Source organism: Drosophila elegans, unplaced genomic scaffold (assembly GCF_018152505.1).
Source record: "Drosophila elegans isolate 14027-0461.03 unplaced genomic scaffold, ASM1815250v1 contig_183, whole genome shotgun sequence".
Classification (NCBI taxonomy): Eukaryota; Metazoa; Arthropoda; class Insecta; order Diptera; family Drosophilidae; genus Drosophila; species Drosophila elegans.
The window spans coordinates 6,075,863-6,098,456 of record NW_024545550.1 but is presented as its reverse complement, the minus strand read 5'-3'; the positions used below and the strand labels follow the sequence as shown (position 1 = coordinate 6,098,456).

The following is a 22,594-nucleotide window of genomic DNA, read 5'->3' as shown; positions in this document are numbered from 1 at the left end:
CAAGGATATAAATTACATAAAGCAGCGCGAGATGACTAACTGTGGCAGGCCAGAGCCGGTCCACGACAATGGAACGTGGCCAGCATTAGCTGTTCAAACAAAGCTTTGGAGGGCGCTGAATGGGAGGCTTGTGATTGGGCAAGACGGCTTACTACACTGAGAAGAAAATTGTAAACTAATACTAATCAACTTTGCATTTTTACTACAGTTAAATTACCAAACTATGGCGTGCTAACAGACAAAGTTAGACATAGAAATGTAGAAAAACTACTTTAAAAAATCTTAAATTCTTTAAAATTGACTGCTTTTTAAAGCAATTCCTATTATTATTTTGGTTAAACAAATAAAGCAAAGTTTTAAAATTAATTTTTCTCAGTGTCGGAACGGAAGCCAAGGCGGCGCATTAGAAAAATGGTGCGCACAGGAAACGGAAGTGGAAGTATTTTTAATGATTGGTAAATTTTTTGACGGCTTCTTCCTCGGCTTTCTCTGCCTCCTTCTGCTTTTCGCGTTTGTCCCAAAACGCATCGACATTGGGAGAAAGGAACTGGGCCGAATCGTCCTCGTCTAATATTCCTTTGTGCGGCCGTTATTATTGATGGAAATGCAAATTGGATTTTCAAATTTACTTCCCTGTTTGCTCTGCCAATCGACGCACAAAAGTGTCGGAAGGAGAAAAAGAGGAACGAGACAGGGTGCAAAAGAGCTAAAGATTCCGCTGGGGATGCCTCACTTTTACCCGGGATTTATGGAAAATTATCAGGGACAGGCAAAATGTTGCATTTATCATTGAGCCTTAATTTATGCAGAGAGAATTTCTTAAATTCTGTGCCAAAGCCATTTGTAAATTCTGATGAATTCTTAAAACACTTATATGCCATATACAGCTTTTTTTTGATTAATTTGCCTAATTTCTGGCTAAACACTACTTGGCTTACAATAAAATGTTCTCTTAACTTGGCAAGCACATAAACTTTAATTTATTGAATGCTTATATATTAAGCATGTAGGATTGCAAATATTCTTAAAATTTTTGAGAAAATATATTAAAGGTCAACAAAAGCAGTTTGTTGTTCTAAGCTTAGATTTATTGTAAATATCTCACAACAAGTTTTGATAATTTATCTTTGTCTCTGGCATAATTCGAAATCATTATTGCCTTTCTTGCTATTGTATTCATATCATTTTCCACATCGCCATCGACTCTTTTTCCAGGCGGTCGCTTCTCGATTCCACTCGCTAGTCGCTTGCACTTTACTTCAAAGTAATTAACGCCGATCCAAAACAGACGCCAATTTGCATAGCTGACCCACGTTCTTTAGCCAGGCATCCACCCACCGCCCAAAACCCCCCTTTTGGATAGAGGAACCTATTACTCAAGACGCTCAAACACACACTGATGGGGTGAAGGGGGTGAAGGGGGTTAAGAGGGGGCAGAAGTAAAACAAAAACTTGCAGCTCCTGAAAACAAAACCTCTTGAATTTTAATTAAACGTTTTTGTGCAAGAATCCCGATCCCTCCCTTCCTTAATCCCCCTTATCCACCCACACCCCTTTTTTTGATTCATTTGGGTTGGTCCTGCTGCATTTGAATTTTTGCCTTTGCCTTTGGATTTGTTTTTATTGTTTTTTGGTGTATAAGCGATTGCATTTGCGTGTATTTTTCTGGCAGCTGCTGAAAACTTAAAGAAGGAACCGAAGGACCTGCTGATGAAGAACAGAATGAAGGCGAACTGAAATTGCAGGGTGAAAACTGCCATTGACTGCACTCTGTAATTCAATTATCGACTCTTGGCAGTAAAAAGTGTTAATTATTAGTTTCCTTTACTTCTCTCTCTCAAGGGAACAGACAGAGAGGCAAAAATGGAGACAAAATATTCCAGCTAATGAAGACGTTGGTTGAAGTCAAGCAAAGGATCCAGAAAAAAACGGAAACGGAAGCGAAAAGAATGTGTTGATGGTCAGCCAGCAGCGTAGTCATTAAAAAGTTTTCGGGGGCATTAGGGTTTATAAATTTGGTTTTGTTTTAGAATATTTGGGTGAACACATATCCGTTTAATATGGATCTAACAATTGAATAATATTTAAGTTTTGAGTCATTAAGCCAGAATTTTTTCTTTGAAATTCGATTTTCTTTTGTCATATTTTTAAATTTTTGATTTTGTTGAGTAGTTGAAATTGGAAAATTAAAAGAATCAAAAATTACCAGAGTTTTGTACTCACTTATAAGGTAAATAAAATATGCAGTGAAAAAAAAACTTTATTGTTAGGCACATAAAAACAACAAAAGCCCTTTTTTTAGCTTTGCCCCTTAAGTTAATGTCCTTAAAATACTCAAAAGTTTTCTTTGCTTATTATATAAATGCAAAGTCGCTGTGCATATTTAGTTGGAAACGAATCTTTGTTGAATACAAATCTTACAAAATGTTCAAGCTGACGAGTAGCGAATATCCTATAGTCGGGGAACTCGCTTATGAGTTGATGGAACACGTATCCATCCCCGCAGGCTACACCCTTGGGCACTTGGCACTTTGGCATTGATGACATTCACAGACGCGGCGCGGAGTTAACTCCTTGAACTGGCCTTCGCTGGCGGATCCCCAGAGTGTCTAGGCGCCTCGGCTAATTGATATTAGTTTAATCATAATTCTGTCCCGTCAACTTGAGTGAGTGAGTTTGCTAATTAAAGGTCCAGAGAGACAGAGTGGGAAAGCATTCACAACTTTCTTTCCAGATCAGGTAATACAAACTAATAGCTTTGGACCGCATTTAAAAGTTTGACTGAAAACAAGTGTTTATTTACTCTTACTGAATGAACATTAAAAAATAAAGAATTTAAAGTTGGACTAAAATCCATTGAAAATAATTGTTTGCTTAAGTTGTGAGATTTTGTAAATTAACTAGTATGCTGCACAGCAGTTTAATATATTAACATAGTAATTAAAAAATAAAATTTTCGTTATTTTTAACATTTTTTCGAAGCGGCAAAGGAGAAAGTTTTCTTAACTAAAAAGCTTTAAACCGTTTTTTTAAATCTTTTTGATGAACTTAATTAACAACTGAAAGTGAGAGAAACTGTTCTCGTTTCTTTGCCCCTTGCAAACATACCTATCTTTGGCGAATTCACTCATTAGGATTGTCTCCGATTTCTGGCCTGAATCAGGTCACAAATTCGATTGTGTTCCGTGCGCATTTCCATGACCCTTTTTCCAATTGGCTTCACTAGTTCGGGCCCACTCTTGTTGCAGTTTTTGCCAGCTGGTTCGCGGATTGATGATTGAGCAGCCAGCCCGGCCACATTCCGTGGATGAGCTTGGATTGCTACTTCCGCCCGGGCAATTGAGCCGGGGGAAAGGGATTGGCGGGTCTGGGGATGCAGATGCGGAGTGCTTCAAATTGAATGCAGCCAAGAGCAGGGTAGGAAGGGTGGGGGCCAGAAGGGCATCAGATTGCAGCATCTACCGCGCGCTGCATAATTTATGGCTCCCAGTGTGCCCCCGACTCCCTAATTCTTTTTTTTTTTTGCGTCGGTCTACAACTGTTGTTGGAGCTTCGAATTTGTATGTTGCCTTTGACACCAGTTAAAGGGGTTACGTGTCTGCCACTTCAGAGGCATAGAGGCATCCTGCCCCGCCCCCAGAATCTCAGATTCCCCCCGCCCCGCAGCCTGCCCCGAAAATCTGTCTGTTTTCGAACTTTGCAGTTTTTTCGTGCCTGGGAGTTTTACAGTTTTCGGGGGTTTTCCCGAAACCATCTCCATTTCCCATTGCTTTGGCCGTTTTTCAAATGTCTGCGCCATGTGCATGCGAAATTTCCCAATGAAATCCGGCGCTCACATTTCGGCCAGCAGACAGCGCGATAACCTGTGCTAATGAAGTGTGATGTTGGCCAAAATGTGATTCTCTTTGCCGCTTCTTTGTGACTATTTCAATCCCCTGGATGCGTATAGAATTCTAATTACTTTGCGAACAAATGCCGGACGGCAAAAAAAAGTGTTCATATATTTGTAAAGTTGGGCTTATAATATTTTATATATTTTAATTCCGCAATCATATTTTTACAATTTAACCTAGCAAATCCTGTGCTAATAATGCCCTATGAATTATAATTATATGACGGATATATAGCAGCAGTTATTAGCTATTTATCCCTTTGAACGTTTTGTTGTTGTGACAATTTCAAATCATATATGCGAGATGAATTCTAATTATTTTGGGTCAAATAATCAAAATATATATTTTGGACCAAAATTTGTTGCGAATATTTGAAAACAATTATGTTATGAACAATATTGGCTGTAACAATAATATTTATAAAGATTAAGTGAGCTCAATTCACTTCATATAAGTATATTTTAATCAATGGTTTTTTCAAGAACATTAATTTGTATGGAACACTCTATATTTATTCCCTTCTTTTACTCTATTAGTTTATTGTTTCTTACTTTAACAATAATTTTGCAGCTTAGAAAATGTTTTGCATTTTTTGTGTAAACTTTAATATTACTCTGATCGTGGGGGCAATTCTTCCTTTTTGATTCGCCTTCCTTTTTATACATTTTGAGTGCTTTCAAAGTGCAAATTTATCAATCATACGACACGTATGACGGCACTGTGCGTGAGTGTGTGTGTGTAGGTGCATAATAAACTGATTTCAATGGCTGCCAGTCTTTATGCATTAATTTATCCCATATTCAGCTTACCGCTCACGCTTGCCATCTCCCTCTCTCCCATGCACCTCGTTGTGGAAAATATAATTTAAATTTTTTTTTAATACATATAAAATAAAATTCACATCACGCTGATGGTGATGCGTTGTTGATGCTTTTGCTGCTTTTGTGGCTGCCGCTGCGTAACATTTAAAATATGCACAGTAACTAAAAGTATTTTTCACACAAATTGAGTTTGCTCCAGCCTCGTGCCACGCCCACCGCCTCCCCATGGGCAATGGGAAAAGTCGCCGTCGCTGATGCTTTGGAATTGCCAATTTTGCTGCCAGTCAACGGACGCAGCCCTTGATGTTGCTGCTGCCGTTTGGCGGTGCCACTGGCGACATGGAAAATTTTCTGCCATCGCCAGGCGTCACTCAGTCAGGGCTGTAAGGGCAACAAAACAAGGCAGCACAACAGCAAAAGCAGCAAAAACAGCAGCACTCGGTAGCCAACCACAAACACACACACAAAGAGGCAGCGTATTCAGCCGCCGAGGTGGTGGCATAATTTAATAGAGTCGGTAATATCAATAAATTTTAAAAGCCTTTTAATGCGCATCGATAAAAATAAAGCAGACGCATCTTCAGCGACATAATTATCCAGAAATGAGCGCGGCCCAAACGCGGAGTTGTTCGCTTGGTTTTTGGTCTCCATAAATTATATCCACCATCTGATGGCGGCCCTGCAAGACCAAATTCAATTATGCAAATCGCATGTGAGAAATTCAATTGAAGTACGATAATTTTGTGGGGGACTGAGAAGGGCCCCGGAGTGGGAGGATTTTAAGTTACTGCATGTTTTACAAGTGTATTATGTTCCTGCGAAATCAGCTCAACCGCTCAACTGCTCAACTGCTCAACAGCTACGAAAAACTCTGCGGCTCAACAGCCTCCCCATGGAAATTTGCGCACAAAAGCCAAGAAAGTGGAGAAAAATGCTATAATAAGTAGCAGAGCGGAGCGATAAAAAGTGTGGAAAGCTGTCGTTCATATGCAACCGAAACAATGCAACAATGCAGCCCAGCCCCACCAGCACCACCGCCATCACCACCGCAACCACCAAAGACAATGTGCAGTATCCCCTTGGTTAAGTGGTGGCGCAGAGGGGATGGCGGGGAAGGGGTTCCTGAGGGGAAAGCCTGAAATGCAACCAACGAAAATTCATGGCATTAGGGAAATGCCAAACGAGCTGGGCAACATGGCAACAGAATCAACTAAAAAGGAGTCGAGATATTTAGAGAGATTTCAGCAAAAATACGTATCGACTATAGGACATTCAGCATTATAAAAAAGTTCGGCTTTATTATAAAATATACATATATTGATTATTTGCTGAGAACATAACTAAATTCTCTTCCAAATAAATTTAAACTAAACTTTAAATTATGTATTACTTTGAAATGAACTGGAGATGTGGAAATGTAACTTTACCAATTAAACATAAAAATATTTAGTATAATTTGTAGATATTTATAAATAGGGGGTGCTACAGAAAATACTAGGGTGTTGAAATCAATTGAAAAGAGGTACAAATTTAAATATTACTTATTTAGTATGCACTTATTTATTTATTTATTTATTATTTATAGTAAACAAAATTAAATAATTGAATGATTGAAATCAAACGTATTTTAATTAATACCAAACAACTTATAGCAAACTCCAAGTTCAAGTGCCACAAACACATTCTTACCTATATTATTTGAAGTTCAAAATTGAAACTCTTTAGATATATACAGCAAATCTCTGGCTTCCGTAGACGCAAATGCCGACAGCATTTAAAGCACCACAAACTGCAGTGCGCAAGCGATAATACCAAACAGATCTGCCCTAAGTCGCCCTTCTCAGCCAATATACCCTACAGTTTTCAGCAAGCAACTCGAACTGATTCCCATTAGACCGGGATATACGTACTGTACTATATAGACAAATGTGTGCGAGTGTGGATCTGTCCTGTCTGCCTTAGTTGTTGACGATTTGGTAACTGCAGCAGTTAGCTGCTCCTTCTCCGCTCTCCACTTTCCACTTTCCGCTTTCCGCTGCTTTGGCTCAGTTGCAACTCCGGCTGGCAAGTGCCTTTGGCTTATAAAATATTTAAACGTTTTTGCGGCTTTGGCCGCAACATATTTGCACTTTGGGGCCACTGGCTGCAACTGTTCGTTCCCTTTTTTTTTTTTTTTTTTGCGTTCTTGGCCAAAAGGGCGGGGGGAGAAGTTGAGCGGAGTTCAAGTTGCGCCCGGATGGATGCATGCTATTAATATTGTGCGACAGATGGCGGAGTGTTTAAATATTTACTCAATACGCAGGGCAAGAACTAAAAAAGCCACGGCTTGTCAGTTGGCCCCCAGAAGCATCCGAAACCCATTCAAAACCCATCCGAAAACGGGCGTTTCCCCTTCCCAATATGCTAATACGGTTATGGTTACTGCCACTGCTCCTGCTGCGGCTTCTATTCTTTGCGGTTGTCCTTGTCGTGTTGGCTGGAGAGGAAATTTCATTATGCCAATTACTTGCATCAAAGCTGCTTGGATAATTGACTTTGCTTAGCCTCGGCGAACCTCGACCTCCTCTTCGCCCATCGCCCATCGCCCATCCCAATCCCCTTTTGGTTTGCATAAGACGCCTTTTGCACATTAGCTGCCAGTGTCCTTGCGTCACAGATTGTGTGTGTGTGTGTGTGTGTGGAAAGGAGCTCCGTCTCCACTCTCTTGCTGCATAAAATAATTAAACTTAATTGACAGTTTTTCGACATCACCTTTGTCGCTTTGGAGTGACAAGTCAGGAGACTTTTCCGCCTTCTCCTAACGAGCTTAACTTTTTAGCAGCAAGTGCCTGCTTAGTTTTTACGGCTGAGAGTAACTAGTGCAGTAACTAGCCGGCAGTTAGCTGCCTTAGTTAAGTTTAACTCTCGCAGGCGGAATAAAATACATTTTAAGCAGATAAAACCGGAGGTTAACTAAACACAGCTTGCAAATTAGTATTCCCTCAACTGTCGTTGGTTTGCTGTTAGCGAAAAAATCAGATCTTGTCAACTTAAAATAAATAAACAAAAAGTAAAATTATTATATATTTATTGTCATTTTACTTGATAAGTAAAATAGGTTCTTTAATTTGTTAAATTTTTTTCCGCAGTCATCGTAAAATATTATTTAATATATTCTTGTAATCTATAGGAAATACACAAACAGTTTTAAATGAAAGTTAAAAATATAGTTTAACCAATTTTGATTGTGTACGAGTTTGTGTTTTAGGTTCACAACTTTTTTTTGAAGGCTCACTGGCTAATATATATTTTGAGAAATTTCTATATGTAATATGGTATGCAGGCAAAGAACTTGTAATTTCATTATCCCTCATATCAAGGCATCCATGATTTTATAGCTGACTTAATGTATTTGATTTATATTTTTTACTTTCAACTCTGTATTTAGATACATTTTGTAAAACAAATTCAAAAACTGCCCAAATTTCAGATTTAAGTTTTCTCTTGTATCGCTATTTAGATCGAGCAGTCAGGATGAAGTTCTATCCAAATGCGGATGTGTGGTTCTGCGTGGACAAGCCCAGCTGCATGACCAGCTACCAGAAGTATCCGCCCAACCACAGCTGGAAGATTCGGGACCGCACCATTGCGCGCGAGATGTACTACTGGCGCGACATCGAGGGCGTGAAAAAGACGCAGATCAAGCTGCAGGACCTCTACTTCACCGGCTGGCCCAAGAGTCGCATCCGTCCGCAGGCCTGTCTGGGCATGCTCTATGCCACTGGCAACCGGTTCATCCGGCTGACCAAGGCGCCGCCCGCGGGCTTCAAGTGCGCCCCGTTGCCCGTTAACTTGGCCACCGCCCGCATTGTCAAAGGTGGGTTCAATTTCTTCTGTTAATTGAATTAATTAATTATTCCTTTGAATGAAATATGTTTTGTAATTTTCTTACAGTGGAGTTGCGCAAGAAGGCTAAGCGCGACAGGTTGGCAGCTAAAAAGGCTAAAAAGGAAGCGAAGAAGGCCAAGAATGCCGCAAAGAAGGGGAAGGGCAAGGGCGGCAAAAGCGGCAAGGACGATCTCAAGCCAAAGGTTATTAGATCCTACGCAGACGCCGAAAAAGCTTAATAATGAAAATAATATAAACAAAACGATGTATAAGTGAATTAACCCAAATTTTAAAAGTGTTTTCTAAGAATAATATTAAATATATACAAACATTGAAAAAAGTAAGAAAAGGTAATCGCAATACAATAATAAAGTAATAAATGTATATCTGTAAGCACAAGATCTGTGCAAAAATTGTTTATAAATAAACATAAAAATTATTTAAATATTAATTTCAAATATGACAAGTTGAATTTAAAAAAGATTTTAAGGTATGGTCTGAGAAGTTATAAAATGAATATTTTAAAGTAATATAGACTTACATATTGTGAATTTATTTCATTTAACAAGTTTAAATTTAATTTTGATTTTTTGTCTGCCCTTTCCATGCCATAAGTTTAACGTTGGGCTGCCGGATTCTTAACTGGCGCTTGTCCCCACCCCTCGACATCCCCTCGCTTCCCTGGAACCCCTTGGGCTGCCCTCGCTCGGCTGATTGCCTGCATTTAATCAAATTAATTAATGGCACATTTCACATTCATCATTTGCCCGGCTGCATATTTTCCCATTCTACGGTGCAGCAAAAAGTCAGTGCTTCGCTTCGGGCTTCTCCGGCTGCGGTCCCGCCCCATTTTTCCGCCCCCTTTCCCCGCCCATTTTGCGCCCGCCCTTGGCGGCTGATTGAAATTGCACGGCAGTCTCCGCTTTCATTCAACTCGTACACAACTTTTTGTTGCGGATTTTTTGTATTCAGTCGCATTCTTTTTTTTTTGGCACAAATCAACGAACTGCAAAATTCAATTGAAAATCGTTGAATGCAAGTTAATCAGTTCGCTTGGCTACGCTAATTATGTGGCCACTATATGTGTGGGCGTGGGCGTGGTCGTGGGCGGACTGACGGCTGGGTGATATATTTACAAACATCCGATGGGAGCTATCTGGGTGAAGTAACCAAATTATTCGGTTGTCGCATGGCCTGCAATTTAAATTGGACAGAATTAATGGCTCTGGTTGTCCTTTCAAATGGATAAACAAACAATAAATTGAGCATGGAATTGGTTATGAATACGCTGCTAAAGTATATTTCAATATTTTCGTAAATATAAACCGGCAAATGCCTTCAAAATATTACATTTGGAAATATGCCAGGGAATATGTGTTTTCAATAAATTTCAATTAAAGATAGATTAAAAATCAGATCGTTAAAATCAGCCCATGCACTTTAAATATTTATGCTTCAAATGTCAATAAATAACTTTGTACATATTTATTTGGAAATATTGCATGTCAGCTAGTATTTGTATTTTGAAATATTTCTATGCATCAATTAATCAGGAAACGTTTGTATATGTATTTATCCAAGTAAACAAATTATAGATATTCAAACTTTTCCTTTTAATTTACCTTTTCCAAACAATGTCAGTTTTTGAAAAACAAATGTATATATTTAAGAACTAAAATAACACCACAAACATGGAGAAGAAACCAGTGAAGATCAATAATGAAGACCGCCAGAATTTTGTGGCCACGCGGATGAGCCTGCCGCTTTTTATGGCAACCCGTAAGATGGAACTTGATAAATTTTGGGTGCAGGACAAATAATCATTTCCATATTTTTTAACAGGTAATCGCATTAAAAGAGAAAATTTGCCACGTGTTAAGAAGCAATTTAAGATGGCCGGCGAGCATTATAATAAGGACTGCCAGAGGGGTAAGCGTTATTGGAGATCCGAAGTGAATAGGAAGCTAAGACATCTTCATAGAGAACCGTCGAGAGGCCTTTAGCGCGGCCACGTTCGACCACTACCGCCACATCACGGGCTTTGACGTGACTGAAAGGAATCCGTATCCGGAACGCCGACGCCTGCACATCGATCGCAGCATGACCAAATGGAGGGGCTGGCAGCTGGCTCCGAATCACTACGGAGTTCCGCCGGAGCCGTTCCTCCGGCTGAAGGGCACCAAGGGCTCCGTCTTCGCCAAGCCGCACACCAACCACAGCCGCGTGTCCATCAAGCCACCGCCCTACCATTTCTACGAAATTCCACCTGAAATCGACCGGCTTTTCAAGCGCGAGAACCTGCAGAAGGGCATCTTTCTGTCGAGTAAGTGGAACTAAAATGATTTAGCCATTGGTGCAAACAATAAGATTTTGCTAGTTTTTATACAAATGCTTTAATCATAAGTGTAAGGTGCATTAAGTTGTAAACTCAGGCAAAATAGTAGATCCGAACTTTTTCTTGTTAATAAAGTTTTAATTAAAAATAATTTTTTTAGCAAAAGTAATTGCAATAGCGAGATGAGTTAGAAAATTCTGGCAAAGTGTCTAAACGGCAAGAAATTAAGTTCAAACAATTTTAAGGTTTCTTAAGTTTTTTTAAAATGATTTTTTGACGCTTAAGTTGTTTAATTTTTTATTAAGCATTTTTTTGTATATTTCGTAACCTTTTTCTTCATTTTTTTTTTTTTTTTGAGGGCTATATTAATATTTTGTTACCCGGTTTTGGGCTACTACATAGAAGTTGGTCAAAACATATTAAGCACTTTACAAAATACAATAGTCTGAAGATACTTGCTAACCATTATTACCATCCAATTACTAAATGTATCTTATTTATAGTAAGTAAATTGCAATCGATTTATCAAGACCTTTTTCTCTGATATAAAATAAAAAAATTGTAAATGGTAGAATACACAACCTCGTTCTTTCAGATGCCCGCGATCGGCGGCCGACAACGCACGCGATGATCTCCAATCTGTCGGGCTGTTGGCGGGATCCCAAGGATGCCGGTCCCTGCGACACCCACACGAACTTCTTTGAGCTGGCCGCAAATGCCGCGCCGGTGACGAAGACGGCCCGCCCCAATCCGCACCTGTTCCCGCTGCACTCCTGTGTCCCCACGAAGCCCAGTCGTTTGATCCGGCGCCACATCAGCATGGAGCCGGCTCCGGGTCGCTACTGCACCAGCTACCCGGGCGTGTGTCCTTGTCCGGCGGGTAAGACGAGTGTGCCGGGACTCCAACTGCTGATTGACGCCCAGAAGCGGCTGAAGTTTCGCCGCCAGCCGTTCGAGCGGATCAACCAGAAGCGACTCTGCGAACCGGACTGGCGCCACGTCGAGGGTCAGGGCCATCGGCACGTCTTCCAAATGGGACGGCACGACAGGCCGAGGCCGCAGAAGGCGCCAACCGTTTCCAAGAAGCAGGGCAAGCCCATCAACATGTTCGCCGACGCCAAGTACATCAACATGCTGAGCCAGCCGCAGCGACATCCCATCTCCATCCGGCCGTACCCAGTGCCGCCGTACGTGCCCAAGATCACCTACAATTGCGCGGCCAAGCGGGTGATACGCAAGCAGCTGAAGAACAACAAGAAGATCGCCTTCAACAGCGGCCAGGAGCGCTGGAAGGATGGCGAGCGACCGCTGCAGCTGACCGCCCGCCAGCTGGAGGCCATCAAGCAGAGTCTACCGCCGGAGCGGCGACTCACGGACCACCCCATCGAGCTGCCCGAGCTGATGCCCAGCCGGCTCAACCAGGTGCCCGACCACCAGCGCGTCACCTACATGCCCAAGCTGCGCAAGCGTCTCTTCAAGTTCCTCCCAATCCCCGGCGCCCGGGTCTTGGTCACCGACAGCGACATACGTCCGGATATTGTGTTCGATCCGGAGAATCCGACCGGACTCTATCGCCGCAAGATCGACGAGACCCTGTTCTTCAAGGACTCCGTGCTGCGGGCGATGGAGGGCAAGGACGAGCACGATCCCACGCTGGAGGCCAACGCCAACGCCGCGGACGCATCGCCAACGCCGTCCCAGCTGCAGTCGGCCAGACAGTCCACAGCACGGGTCACCGTGGTGGATCCCCAGGATGGGAAGAGCAGTTCCCGCATATCGGTCCATGCCTAGAATGGCTCAGCAGCTTCACTCCACTTCACGTTTGTGCCCGTTCGGAAATCCTTTTTGGTTTTGATTTATGATCCACGCCAGAGTGAGTTCACGTGGCCACACGGAGTCAAGAAAAGAACTCAGTGATGGCGGAGGGAAACTCCAGCCTTAAATAAAGATGAGAAAAATTATTCACTTGGAAAACCTAGTTTCGTTTTTAATTGCCAAAGCAATAGTGATGTCAATCAAGTGGAATTTTTTATACTATCCTATATAAACTCACATTTAATGACATCAATTAAATTAATTTTTAAGTTTTGTCATCTCAAATTTCGAATTTTTTATTTAGCTCAAAAAACTTGGGTTAATATGTTATGGGGGTGCTCCATATGTAAATCTCTTTAAGTCGATTGGAACTTTTCTATAGAAAAAAAATAAAAAAGCTTTTCATCTGGTGTTAATATACAATATACCATTTAAAGGTGCGATAGATAGCTTATAGCATTTAAAAATCTTAGGATAAAATAATTAAAGTCTTAACCATTAGGCCACAATTTTTACCTTTAGATTTACCTGACTCGAATAGTAGCCATTACTGTTTTTAGCTTTTAAAAAGCTAGCTGCGCAGCACTGAGAAAGACCGGGGACTGGAGTTTCCTCGCCCTTGCGACTTTTGCTGCCATAAAACAGGGCAAAGTAACTTTCGACCATAAAATAAATAACTTTTTTAACTGTCCATCTCTGCGCACTTCCCGCCCTGACCCACGACAACACTCACACACACACACACACACACACACACACACACACACACACACACACACACACGAATACAAAAAGGTCAAAACGAAATAATTAAGTTTCGCAAACGTTTTGCGGCCAACTCGGAGTTGGAGCCGGGGTCGAAGTTGGAGCCGGATCCGGATCCGGGTGCTCGCTACGTGTGCCCCGCTACATGTGGCCATTAAAATGCTCGTTTTATATCTATCCTTGCTTAGATTGTAAAACATAATCTGTTATCAATTATTTTAGCTTCGTGGCCTGACTAGCTGGTTGGGCCAAAACTTGAAAAGCGCTCGCATTGCATTTTGGGATGGGAGTAAAAGTTTCCAGAACACACACACACACACACACACATGCACACACACACACACACACACATGCACACATGCAGAGATATGTATTTATGACTTGGTTAACAATTCTGGCGGCTAAGCAATTTTCCTTCTCTCAATTCGCCATAAAAATGGGCAATCTAATCGATTATCGAATCGAGCGAGTGCACCCGGCCTAATTGAGTTTCACGAGTCGAAAGTCTCGACTCAGCAGTTCAAATACTTTGAAAACCTTTTCGGAGCAAAGGCATCGAGTGAATGGGCGATGAAACATACTTCATTTCGCTTAACTCATTTTGATACAGCCGCAGAGCAATTTTTCAACAATTTTCCAACTTCAAAAAGAAACAAATTTCTACCAAATTCGCCGGCGCTTGCGGTTCAATCGAGAACGAGAATGGGTCTGAAACGCTTTGTGTCCTCTATGCTGCGCAAGTCCCCGATTTGTCCGTCCGAGCCCGGCAAGCTGGCCGCCGGATGCCCATCCGTGTTCGCCGAGGATGGTACGTGGAACGCCAAGTTCATCAGGAAGACGGTCCGCGAGGAGAGGACCGGTGACGCATCCGTGAAGAAGCAACAGTCCAGCCGCAAGGAGGCCGAACAACCGCCCACCTTTAGGCTCCCCCGCAAACGTTCCTGGCTGCTGAGGCGCATGGTTCCCTCGTAGACACAAGAAATGCTAAATCTGAAATGCCAATTTTAGTCCAAAGAACACACAAGTTGTGCTGTCTTATCGCTCTGCTGTGCCAAGTAAATAATTTTATTTTTCACTAACTTGTCCTCTGATTTGGGGGGTCATAATAACTTTGGTTCTTTGCTTCAGTGTATAATTTAATAACCGTTGAAAATTTTGATTTGGCAAAATGGCAAAGAGACTTAGCAAATAGAGGTATAAAAATATTTTTTCTATTTTTTAACGTATTTTTTGTTTACCAGCTGCTGATTAACAATGACAGCAGAAACCTTGGCAATATGTGCATGTCCGGGTTCCGAACTTCCCCTTCCAGAAAGATTATTATGGTTAATGTTGGTGCCATTGTCGTGTTGCCTGTTGTTGTTTCCCCGTCAACTCCTTTCCCCCCTTGTGCAAATATTTTACACGACACACGAGCTGCACAAAGCCAAAGCGCACAAGTAAAAGTAAATTATAAGCAAAGGCAACAATAGCAGCAGCAGCAGCAGCAGCAGCAACAGCAGCAGCAGTTGCAACAATGATGCAGTGCCATGTTGAAACGCAACTGATTGTGCGCGAAAAGTTTTTGTTGATGCCACGCGCTGGAAAAAACCAAGAAAAAAAAAAAACCGAGGAAAAGATGCCGGAGCAACAAAAAGACAGCGCCCGGTTTTCGGTTAACATGACTTATTATTACGGGCGGAAAAGTGGGAGTGGCAGCGCGGACTCCGGACTCAGACTTGCCAACTAGTTCAAGATGAAGTCGCGGTGAAAATGGATCACAGCGAATGCCATGAAAATGAAGGCGGCGTGGGTTTCTCTTTTGTCATGCGTCCCACAACCGCAAACTAATATGCTAAAACGATACCCTAAGAAAGGGAATTTCCTGGTAAAGTAAAGGAAAGTATGTACATTTTCAACTGAATATTCCTTTCATTTTTTGGAGCATTCCAAAATACTGTTTTAGAGTTAAACGTGCATTGTTAAGCAACCGAATATTAGAAAGTATTTCTTGTTATTATAAAAATGATTTTTTTATCATTAAACACGTTTAAATTTTTCATTACTGGAACTTATTAGAAAGGGACAAACTGGAATGAGAACGCAGGTTTTATTTTCCTATTTTATTTTCAGCCAGAATCAAGAAAGAATCACAACAATTCGTAGACCTTTTGATTGCAATATTCAACCGAAATAAAGGATTCATAGGGTAAACAAATTTTCGGCATCCTAGGACCGCAGCCCGTTGTTGTCTTGTCGTTGTTGTCGGCCAAACAAATGAGCCACGACGACTCTGCCAGGGCTTTCTTTCCCCCTCCTTTGCCATTTCTCCTGCTGGGGCTTTCTTCCCAGTCGCGCTCAGCATGGTGCCAAGTCTGCATTAGTCTATGAAAGTCGGTTGCGCGTCTTTGGGGCTGTTTCTTTCATTCTTTGCCGGCGGTTTTTGTTTTTCAGCTGGCTTTTGTTTGGCTCCTTGTTGCAGATTTCTTTCTCGCTCCGCACGAAGTGGGTCATGGGGTCGTGGCGTGTGCAAATTGCAGTTGCCAGCGGGGGCGGGCAATGTGGGTGGCACTTGGTCTGTGTGTGCGGCGGTTGCACGCGCTGTGCGTGCGTCGACATGTCGACTTTACATTTTCAAATAATTTCTGATTAAGCAATGGGAGTGGGCCACAAAGCCTCCGGGAAATGCTGTGACCCCCGCAGTGTGACAAACGCAATGGGTGCAGTAGCAGCTGTCCTGCTCCTGCTCCCGCTCCCTCTTCCACTCTTTTCTCCCCACTCTCTTTTGGCCTCTTCGTGGCAACATGCTGACATATTGCGGGGCATAATTTACCGTTGCTCTCGCCTGCTATTTCTCTTCCTCTGGCCACACTGTTTCTGCACTTTTTCTGATTCCTTTGCCTGTCGCCGAGTGCAACTAATTTTTGTTTGTTCGCGAAAAGCCACAAAGATTTATGCTCGAGAAATTATGCTTTAAAAGTTGAGCATATGTCTTCGTCGTTGCAGCGCCAGCTTAAGTAATTTAATACACTTTAATGCCGGCTCACTCTTACAACAGCTCACTCATGCCCAACTCAGTTGCCATCCCACTCTGGCCCACGTACATAATGTATATTTAGTGTATGCGCATATAAAGGACATGCATTACGGGAGTTAGAGAGAGGTGGATAGAAATAGAGGGGGGGTGAGGTGGGGTAAGCAGCAAAATGTTCATAAAAATGCAAATGTGCAAAATGGTGAGAGAACGGGAAATCATAATGAAAGAGCGGGCAAAAAGAAAAGGCGAAAACACATTTGAGCCAAAGGTTGCCATTCACACATGTGTGCGAGTTAATGTGTTACTGTGTGCGTGAAAGCGCGTCACTTTTTGCGCTGACATTTTAAGTGCATCTTTGTGAAATATTTAAACAAAGAATAATTACACAGGGCATTACGAACTTAATGCGGCTGAGTGCATAAAATACCCATTTCCCCGGGAAATACATTTATATATGCCAGTGGCAGCGCATATGTGAGTGTGGGGTCAAGGGGCACCAAGGTGAAGGTGATCAGAGGTTTATGTTTATCGGATTATCAGTAGAACAGTTGTTTCTTTGTGTTGTGCAAGTGGTTACGTATGTTACTAATGAGATAGTTGTAGAAAAAATATTTTACAAGGAACACAAATAATTATAGTTTGCATTTCTTTGTTTTTCATTTAATTTAACAACTTTTAGTAATTTTTACAAAATATTTTTAACAAAACCCCACTTGTTTTTTTTTTTGTTTAAATCTGTTTTATCAATAGTATCTTAGATACCATCTTTTGTTCACATTTACCTTTTAGAAAAACTTTTTGAAAACTTTTTAAAATTCAATTGATTCTAAAGAAAGGACGATAAATGTAATAATTAAAGACCAAATTTGACAATGTTTCTTTTTTGTTACCAAAATACAAGAGATGTTGAGTCCCAAAAACATTTTTTTGTACTAAGCTGAAACGAAACTCTTGTTTGGAAAGGTATATTTTATATGCACACATTTTCTAAACAGATTAATTATTTTTCGGTTTTAAAGTTCTTTTAACCTCTAGCAGCTATTTAGCAGCACTTATTAAGTCAGATTATTTTTCGGGTGTAACTATATTATTACTATTTGAGGTGTGTTTATTTGATTTGATTTTACAAAATGCACGTAAATATAAAATGTAACAAAGAACTAGAAAGGATGAAGCTTATAGCTTAACATAAGGCTAGTTAACTAAGAAATGACTATTGGTTTGTCGCATTGTTGCAGGCTTATGAGTAAAATACTCACATGGTAAAAAGCAAAAGCAAAAAGGTTTGCACCCTCATGCAAAGCAAAAACTTGTCATGCCAAGGCTAATAGATAACTTTATCTCGAGTTAGTCGAACAATTTGGCCATCTTGTTGGTATGTAAAATGGTTTTAAATTACCGCTAGGCTGTACAAATTGGCCAGCATGGTTGGTTGCAATTGCATTTTCCGAATGCCAAACTGCATCAGGTTGAGCCACCCAGTTTTCCCCCACCGCCCCGCACCACACCTCACTTCATCTAACCTCACCTCACCTCGATGCCTTCGCTGGTCACTTGTTGTGACAAGGACTTCGAGATGGTTACCCAAGGCTAAGCCAAAGTTATGGCGATTGCAGTTGGGAATGCAATACACACACATGGCAGGGAAAATCAGTTCGAAAATTGAATTCGACTGCTGCAGTGGCTGCAGAGGGGGGATGGGGAAAAGGGGAAAGGGGTTTCCCGATTGGGCTGCTGGCATACCAAGAACTCAACTGGAACTCCACTGGCTGAGTGGACCCGAACTGACTTTGTGCTTGCCATTGACTAAAACAAATGGGCTCCACAACATCTTTTACTGTCAGCTGCAACTTGTCGCTCTGTCCATTTGTGTGTGCCACTACCATACCCATTCCCATGCTACTGGCCACTGGTATATAAATAAAATAAATATTTATATTGAAATGCAACGCAATCGAGCGCAACAGAATTGAATTTCAGAGCTTTGCTCATGGCTTTCTGTGCCTTTTGCCTTTCGGCCTTTGACTTGTCCGCAGCTACTACTACTACTACCGGAATTGACCAAACAGGAGGAATAACGATTCCAAGACGGAGGGATCGGAAAATTGGGAGCGAGATGAGACGGCAGCGATTTTAGTTTCGCAAATTGAATTTTGCGAACTTTGTTTGGCATTTAATTGCATTGCAAGTTACGTTGCAATTCCAATTGATTCCGAATGAGCTGAGTGCTGCAGGTGAAGCGGCCCCAAAAACGATGCAATCCCAATCAATTGGATTGTCTTTTAGGGCGTAATGCGAAAATAGTTTGGCTCTCAGCTAGTTGACACAACTTATGTGAATTTAACATTGTTTGTTCAGTTCACTCGGCAGGTTGACTGAGCAAACCGAAATAGTGACAGCAAATAATACAGTGAGAAAGTAATCCCCTTGCGGACTTACTAATCCCTTGCAAGCTGAGACAAATAAATCAATAGAAAGTTCGACTCTTGGAATTAAATTATGTCGGAAACTTGAAGGCTTATTAATTGGGAAAATGAAAATAAATAAATTTGTCTGAATATTGATTGTTTAGTGTGTACAAATATTAGTTTCAATTGGTCAATATTAAGACAGTTTTTAGACTTGTGTCAAACTTCGTTCACTTCACCAACTTTTCAAGAAAAATAGTGCTCGTGTTCTCCAATAATTTTTGCAATATTAGGTAAAGAATTAGGTATTATTATACCTTATTAAACTTGGCAAAATTAAACGATTATAAATGAAGTTTCTATTGAATCTCGTATAGCTGTTAAAAGGCTTCTATAAAGAAAAGTGTACCCAGTCAAGAAGTCAAAACTTTTAAGCGATTTTCAAATCGAGCGACTTAAAGCACTTGGGTTTTTTATGAATCCCCCATTCGGCATAAAATATACCAGTATGTCCGTAAACTTTTGTTTAGCTTTCGAAAGTCTGATATCTTGGTTTTAAGGGATTTCACAAGACACAGGAAGTGGAAAATGTCCAACTTGCATTATGCAGAAGCCGTGGGGGAGGAATATAAAATTACATTACTCAGCAAACAAAGCAACAAATTATCATTTAGATAATACTTTTTAGTGCTTTTCAGCACTCCCTTTCCCCATGTTTTCCCCGGCTTTTCCCGTCTTTTCCCGTCTTTTCCCGGCTGTCCCTGTCTGCCAGCCTTTCACTTACCTAACGCATGGAAATTTTTTCCATCTGCATGCATTTTCTTTGTGATACCCCCCAGAGCAGTGGGGCATATCAGGCAATCAGCTCGCCGCCAATGGAATTTTCCCGGGATACTCGGCATTCCGCCATTCCGACCATTTGTGGTGCGTGGGAAAGCGCGTAAAGTAAAATGTAAGTGGCATGCATGGGAAAAGCACAAGGGAGTGGAATGTGGCGAGGAATGGGTAACATAATACGCGGAATAACAAAAGCGGAAAAGTGCGCAAAAGCTGTCTGGAGATGCTGCCAGCCATGGAGATAAAAAATGGAGGGCGCTTGGCATTGCAAATGTCCCTAATGTTCGCTTTACGTCTTTGTTTCAGCTGCTTTAAAGGATGTACACTTGCAATGGTGGATGGTGTGTGGATCAGCACATAAAATTGATTAGTGACAGAGACTACAGACTGCAGGCTGCAGGCTACAGTGCTCTCGTTGTCTCAAACTTTGCGAATACAATTTTTACAGGGCAGCTAATTATTTGCATATTTCTTTTACCTGGCCAGACGTGCGACACGAACTCCGGGAGTTGGTCCTAATTTGAAAGGTTTTTCTTATGCTACTTACCTCAGGCCATCCCTCCTCTTGCCTGCCACAAAGACAAATGCAAATGTCAGCAGAGTGTTGGCAACTTTTTCATTTTGCAACTCTGCCAGAACCTGGGTTTGCAGTTGTCATTTTGCGTTGCGCAAATGTCAAACTTATAGACGCTAAGCCACGTGCCAGAGGAGGGCACAGACCCCAGACGCCAAGTACCCGACCACTCCCCGCTTTTCCATTTCCCGATTTCCGGGCTTTCCCCACCCTCACCATGTTGTTACACTGCGTGGCATGCCAATGTTGCACGTTCAAATTAACTTTAATGAACCCAGTTTAGTTGCAAATGAGTTACAGAACTCGAAAAACACATCGAGACGTGTTTAGTGAGCGATGGGCAAACGAAAGGCAGGGGATTCGGTTAGCTCAGGTGGCTGCTTAAAAAGCAATGATGGGTGGTATTCTCACCCAGGTGCATTTTGATTATTTCAACCTTATACTTCATACCTTAAGATCAATGTCTTTTTAGTTTAAGGAACGGTTCCCTTTTAACAAGATACGAATGTTGTTTTTTCCTGGATTTAATTAGCCTAACTTGTTTTCTTAAATCAAATTTGATTTGTAAAAGGTTTTGAGCTTAAATCTCAATGAGTTCCTAAAGTTTCGCTTTCCATCAACTAGGCAGTTCCAAAGGACTTGCCTCTGATGGCCATGTCTTTTGTAAGCGATGGAGCTGCCATTCAACTACCTGTACAGTCTTTATCAGCGTCAGTTGGCCAAAATCCATCAGTTTCCCTAACGGACAGCCATCACTCGGGCATTCATCATCACTTCGAAAGGTTTGGACCAGCACAAAGGAAACGTAAATGAAAAGAGCTGGACGGATTGATCCTGACTCGTGAATCGGGACGTCATTCAGTACCAGCGATCAATTTTTCTTCAAATTAAATTCAATTAAAGTATCTTGATTCAAATACAGTTAAAAAATTGCAAAAAGTGCGCGGTAGAAACTTCTTATAACTGTAGGGACGTCGCTCAACCAAACAAATATTTGTTGTGCCAAACGTAATAAATAAAAACGCGGAGAATCCGGGCAGGACTTTCACTTAGCTGGCTGCCCAACTTGAAACTTCCATAGCCTTTTACTTTCTGACAGTCATGCTTATTTATGGCCCCGCGAGTTGAGGAGACCACATGCAAAAGTGCCTAGATTTTTAAGCCGCGGCAATTTATTGGCCCACTGTGTGCCGATTAGCCAAATATCGAGATTAGGCCTAAATCAGCATCGACAGACAATCCAATTTCGTGGGCCACGCGAAAAAGCTTATGGACTGGCAGGCTGGCTGGCGGTTCGTTGACTTTTCCGGGCCCTGGGCCAACATCTAAGGAAAACAGAAATTGAAATAACACCAAAGATAACTGCGCAGCGTTGGCATGTTGGGGGCTGCCAAAAAAGTGTGAAAACCGCAGCGGCAAACTGACAAAATGACTCTGCGACCGACGAACTGCCCGACCGACTGTTTTGGCCAGGTCTGGTCCACTGTGTGGTTGCGGTCGGTGTGGCAACAAATGCGCATGTGGCAATTGATTTATTCAAATGAAATCACAGCATGAAATACAAGCCAAGGGAGTGCGGTCAGCATCAGGTAACTTATGCACTTAGGCATAAATAAACATCAGGTTGCTGGTCGCACAACTTAACAAGAACACATTCAATGCACAAAATTGGGATTTACCCAAACAAAAGGCTCAGCTTTACATTTTAATTCACATTTTATAGTTTAATGAAAAAACACAATAAATTTGTTGAATTAAATACGTGTTGGGGCTTACGCATTGGCTTCAAAGTTTATCACTCATACGCAGTGTTGCTTTTGATCACAAATTTACACCCAGGTGTCTTAGACTTAGGTTTTTGTATTTAAACTCCTTTTTAAACGCGATCAATAAGCTGCCAAGGTTAAAAATGGGAAAGAGAAATTTTTGCACAAAATTCGTGACGGCTTACGTGGCGGATGAGTAATTTTCAAATTTTCATATTTCAAATAGATTTTTTATGCACCAAAAACTACTATGTCCAGTTCTGGAAGTTCGTGTGCCTAAACCATCTTAATGTCAACATATATATAATATTAGAGAAAAAAAGATTTTTTAATTTAACAACATAAGTCTTAACTGTATTGCGTATTTGTGTTATTGTGTTAACACAAATGCGTGGCACAAGAAATTGCTTGAAACCCATATGTGTTAACACAAAAACATAAAACGCATACGACAGTGTTAAGAATCACAATAACAACGAGTTCTTCGATTTTCTAGA

The 22,594-nt window shown here is 41.4% G+C and overlaps 3 protein-coding genes across 3 annotated transcripts; all 3 read left to right on the top strand.

Moving 5' to 3' along the window:
- Positions 1-8,102: 8,102 nt before the first annotated feature.
- LOC108143351 lies at positions 8,103-8,925 on the top strand. The gene is made up of 2 exons (XM_017267672.2): positions 8,103-8,570; positions 8,648-8,925. Exons 1-2 carry the CDS (start codon positions 8,228-8,230, stop codon positions 8,818-8,820), a joined length of 516 nt encoding a protein of 171 aa, XP_017123161.1. The 5' UTR covers positions 8,103-8,227; the 3' UTR covers positions 8,821-8,925.
- Positions 8,926-10,164: 1,239 nt separating this feature from the next.
- Positions 10,165-12,890, top strand: LOC108143327. Its single transcript, XM_017267647.2, has 4 exons — positions 10,165-10,360; positions 10,424-10,510; positions 10,563-10,904; positions 11,512-12,890. The coding sequence occupies exons 1-4, from the start codon at positions 10,273-10,275 to the stop codon at positions 12,705-12,707; spliced, it is 1,713 nt and encodes a 570-aa protein (XP_017123136.1). The 5' UTR covers positions 10,165-10,272; the 3' UTR covers positions 12,708-12,890.
- A 1,168-nt stretch (positions 12,891-14,058) lies between these two features.
- Positions 14,059-15,445, top strand: LOC108143349. Its single transcript, XM_041707442.1, has 2 exons — positions 14,059-14,551; positions 14,738-15,445. Exon 1 carries the CDS (start codon positions 14,067-14,069, stop codon positions 14,466-14,468), a length of 402 nt encoding a protein of 133 aa, XP_041563376.1. The 5' UTR covers positions 14,059-14,066; the 3' UTR covers positions 14,469-14,551; positions 14,738-15,445.
- Positions 15,446-22,594: the final 7,149 nt, after the last annotated feature.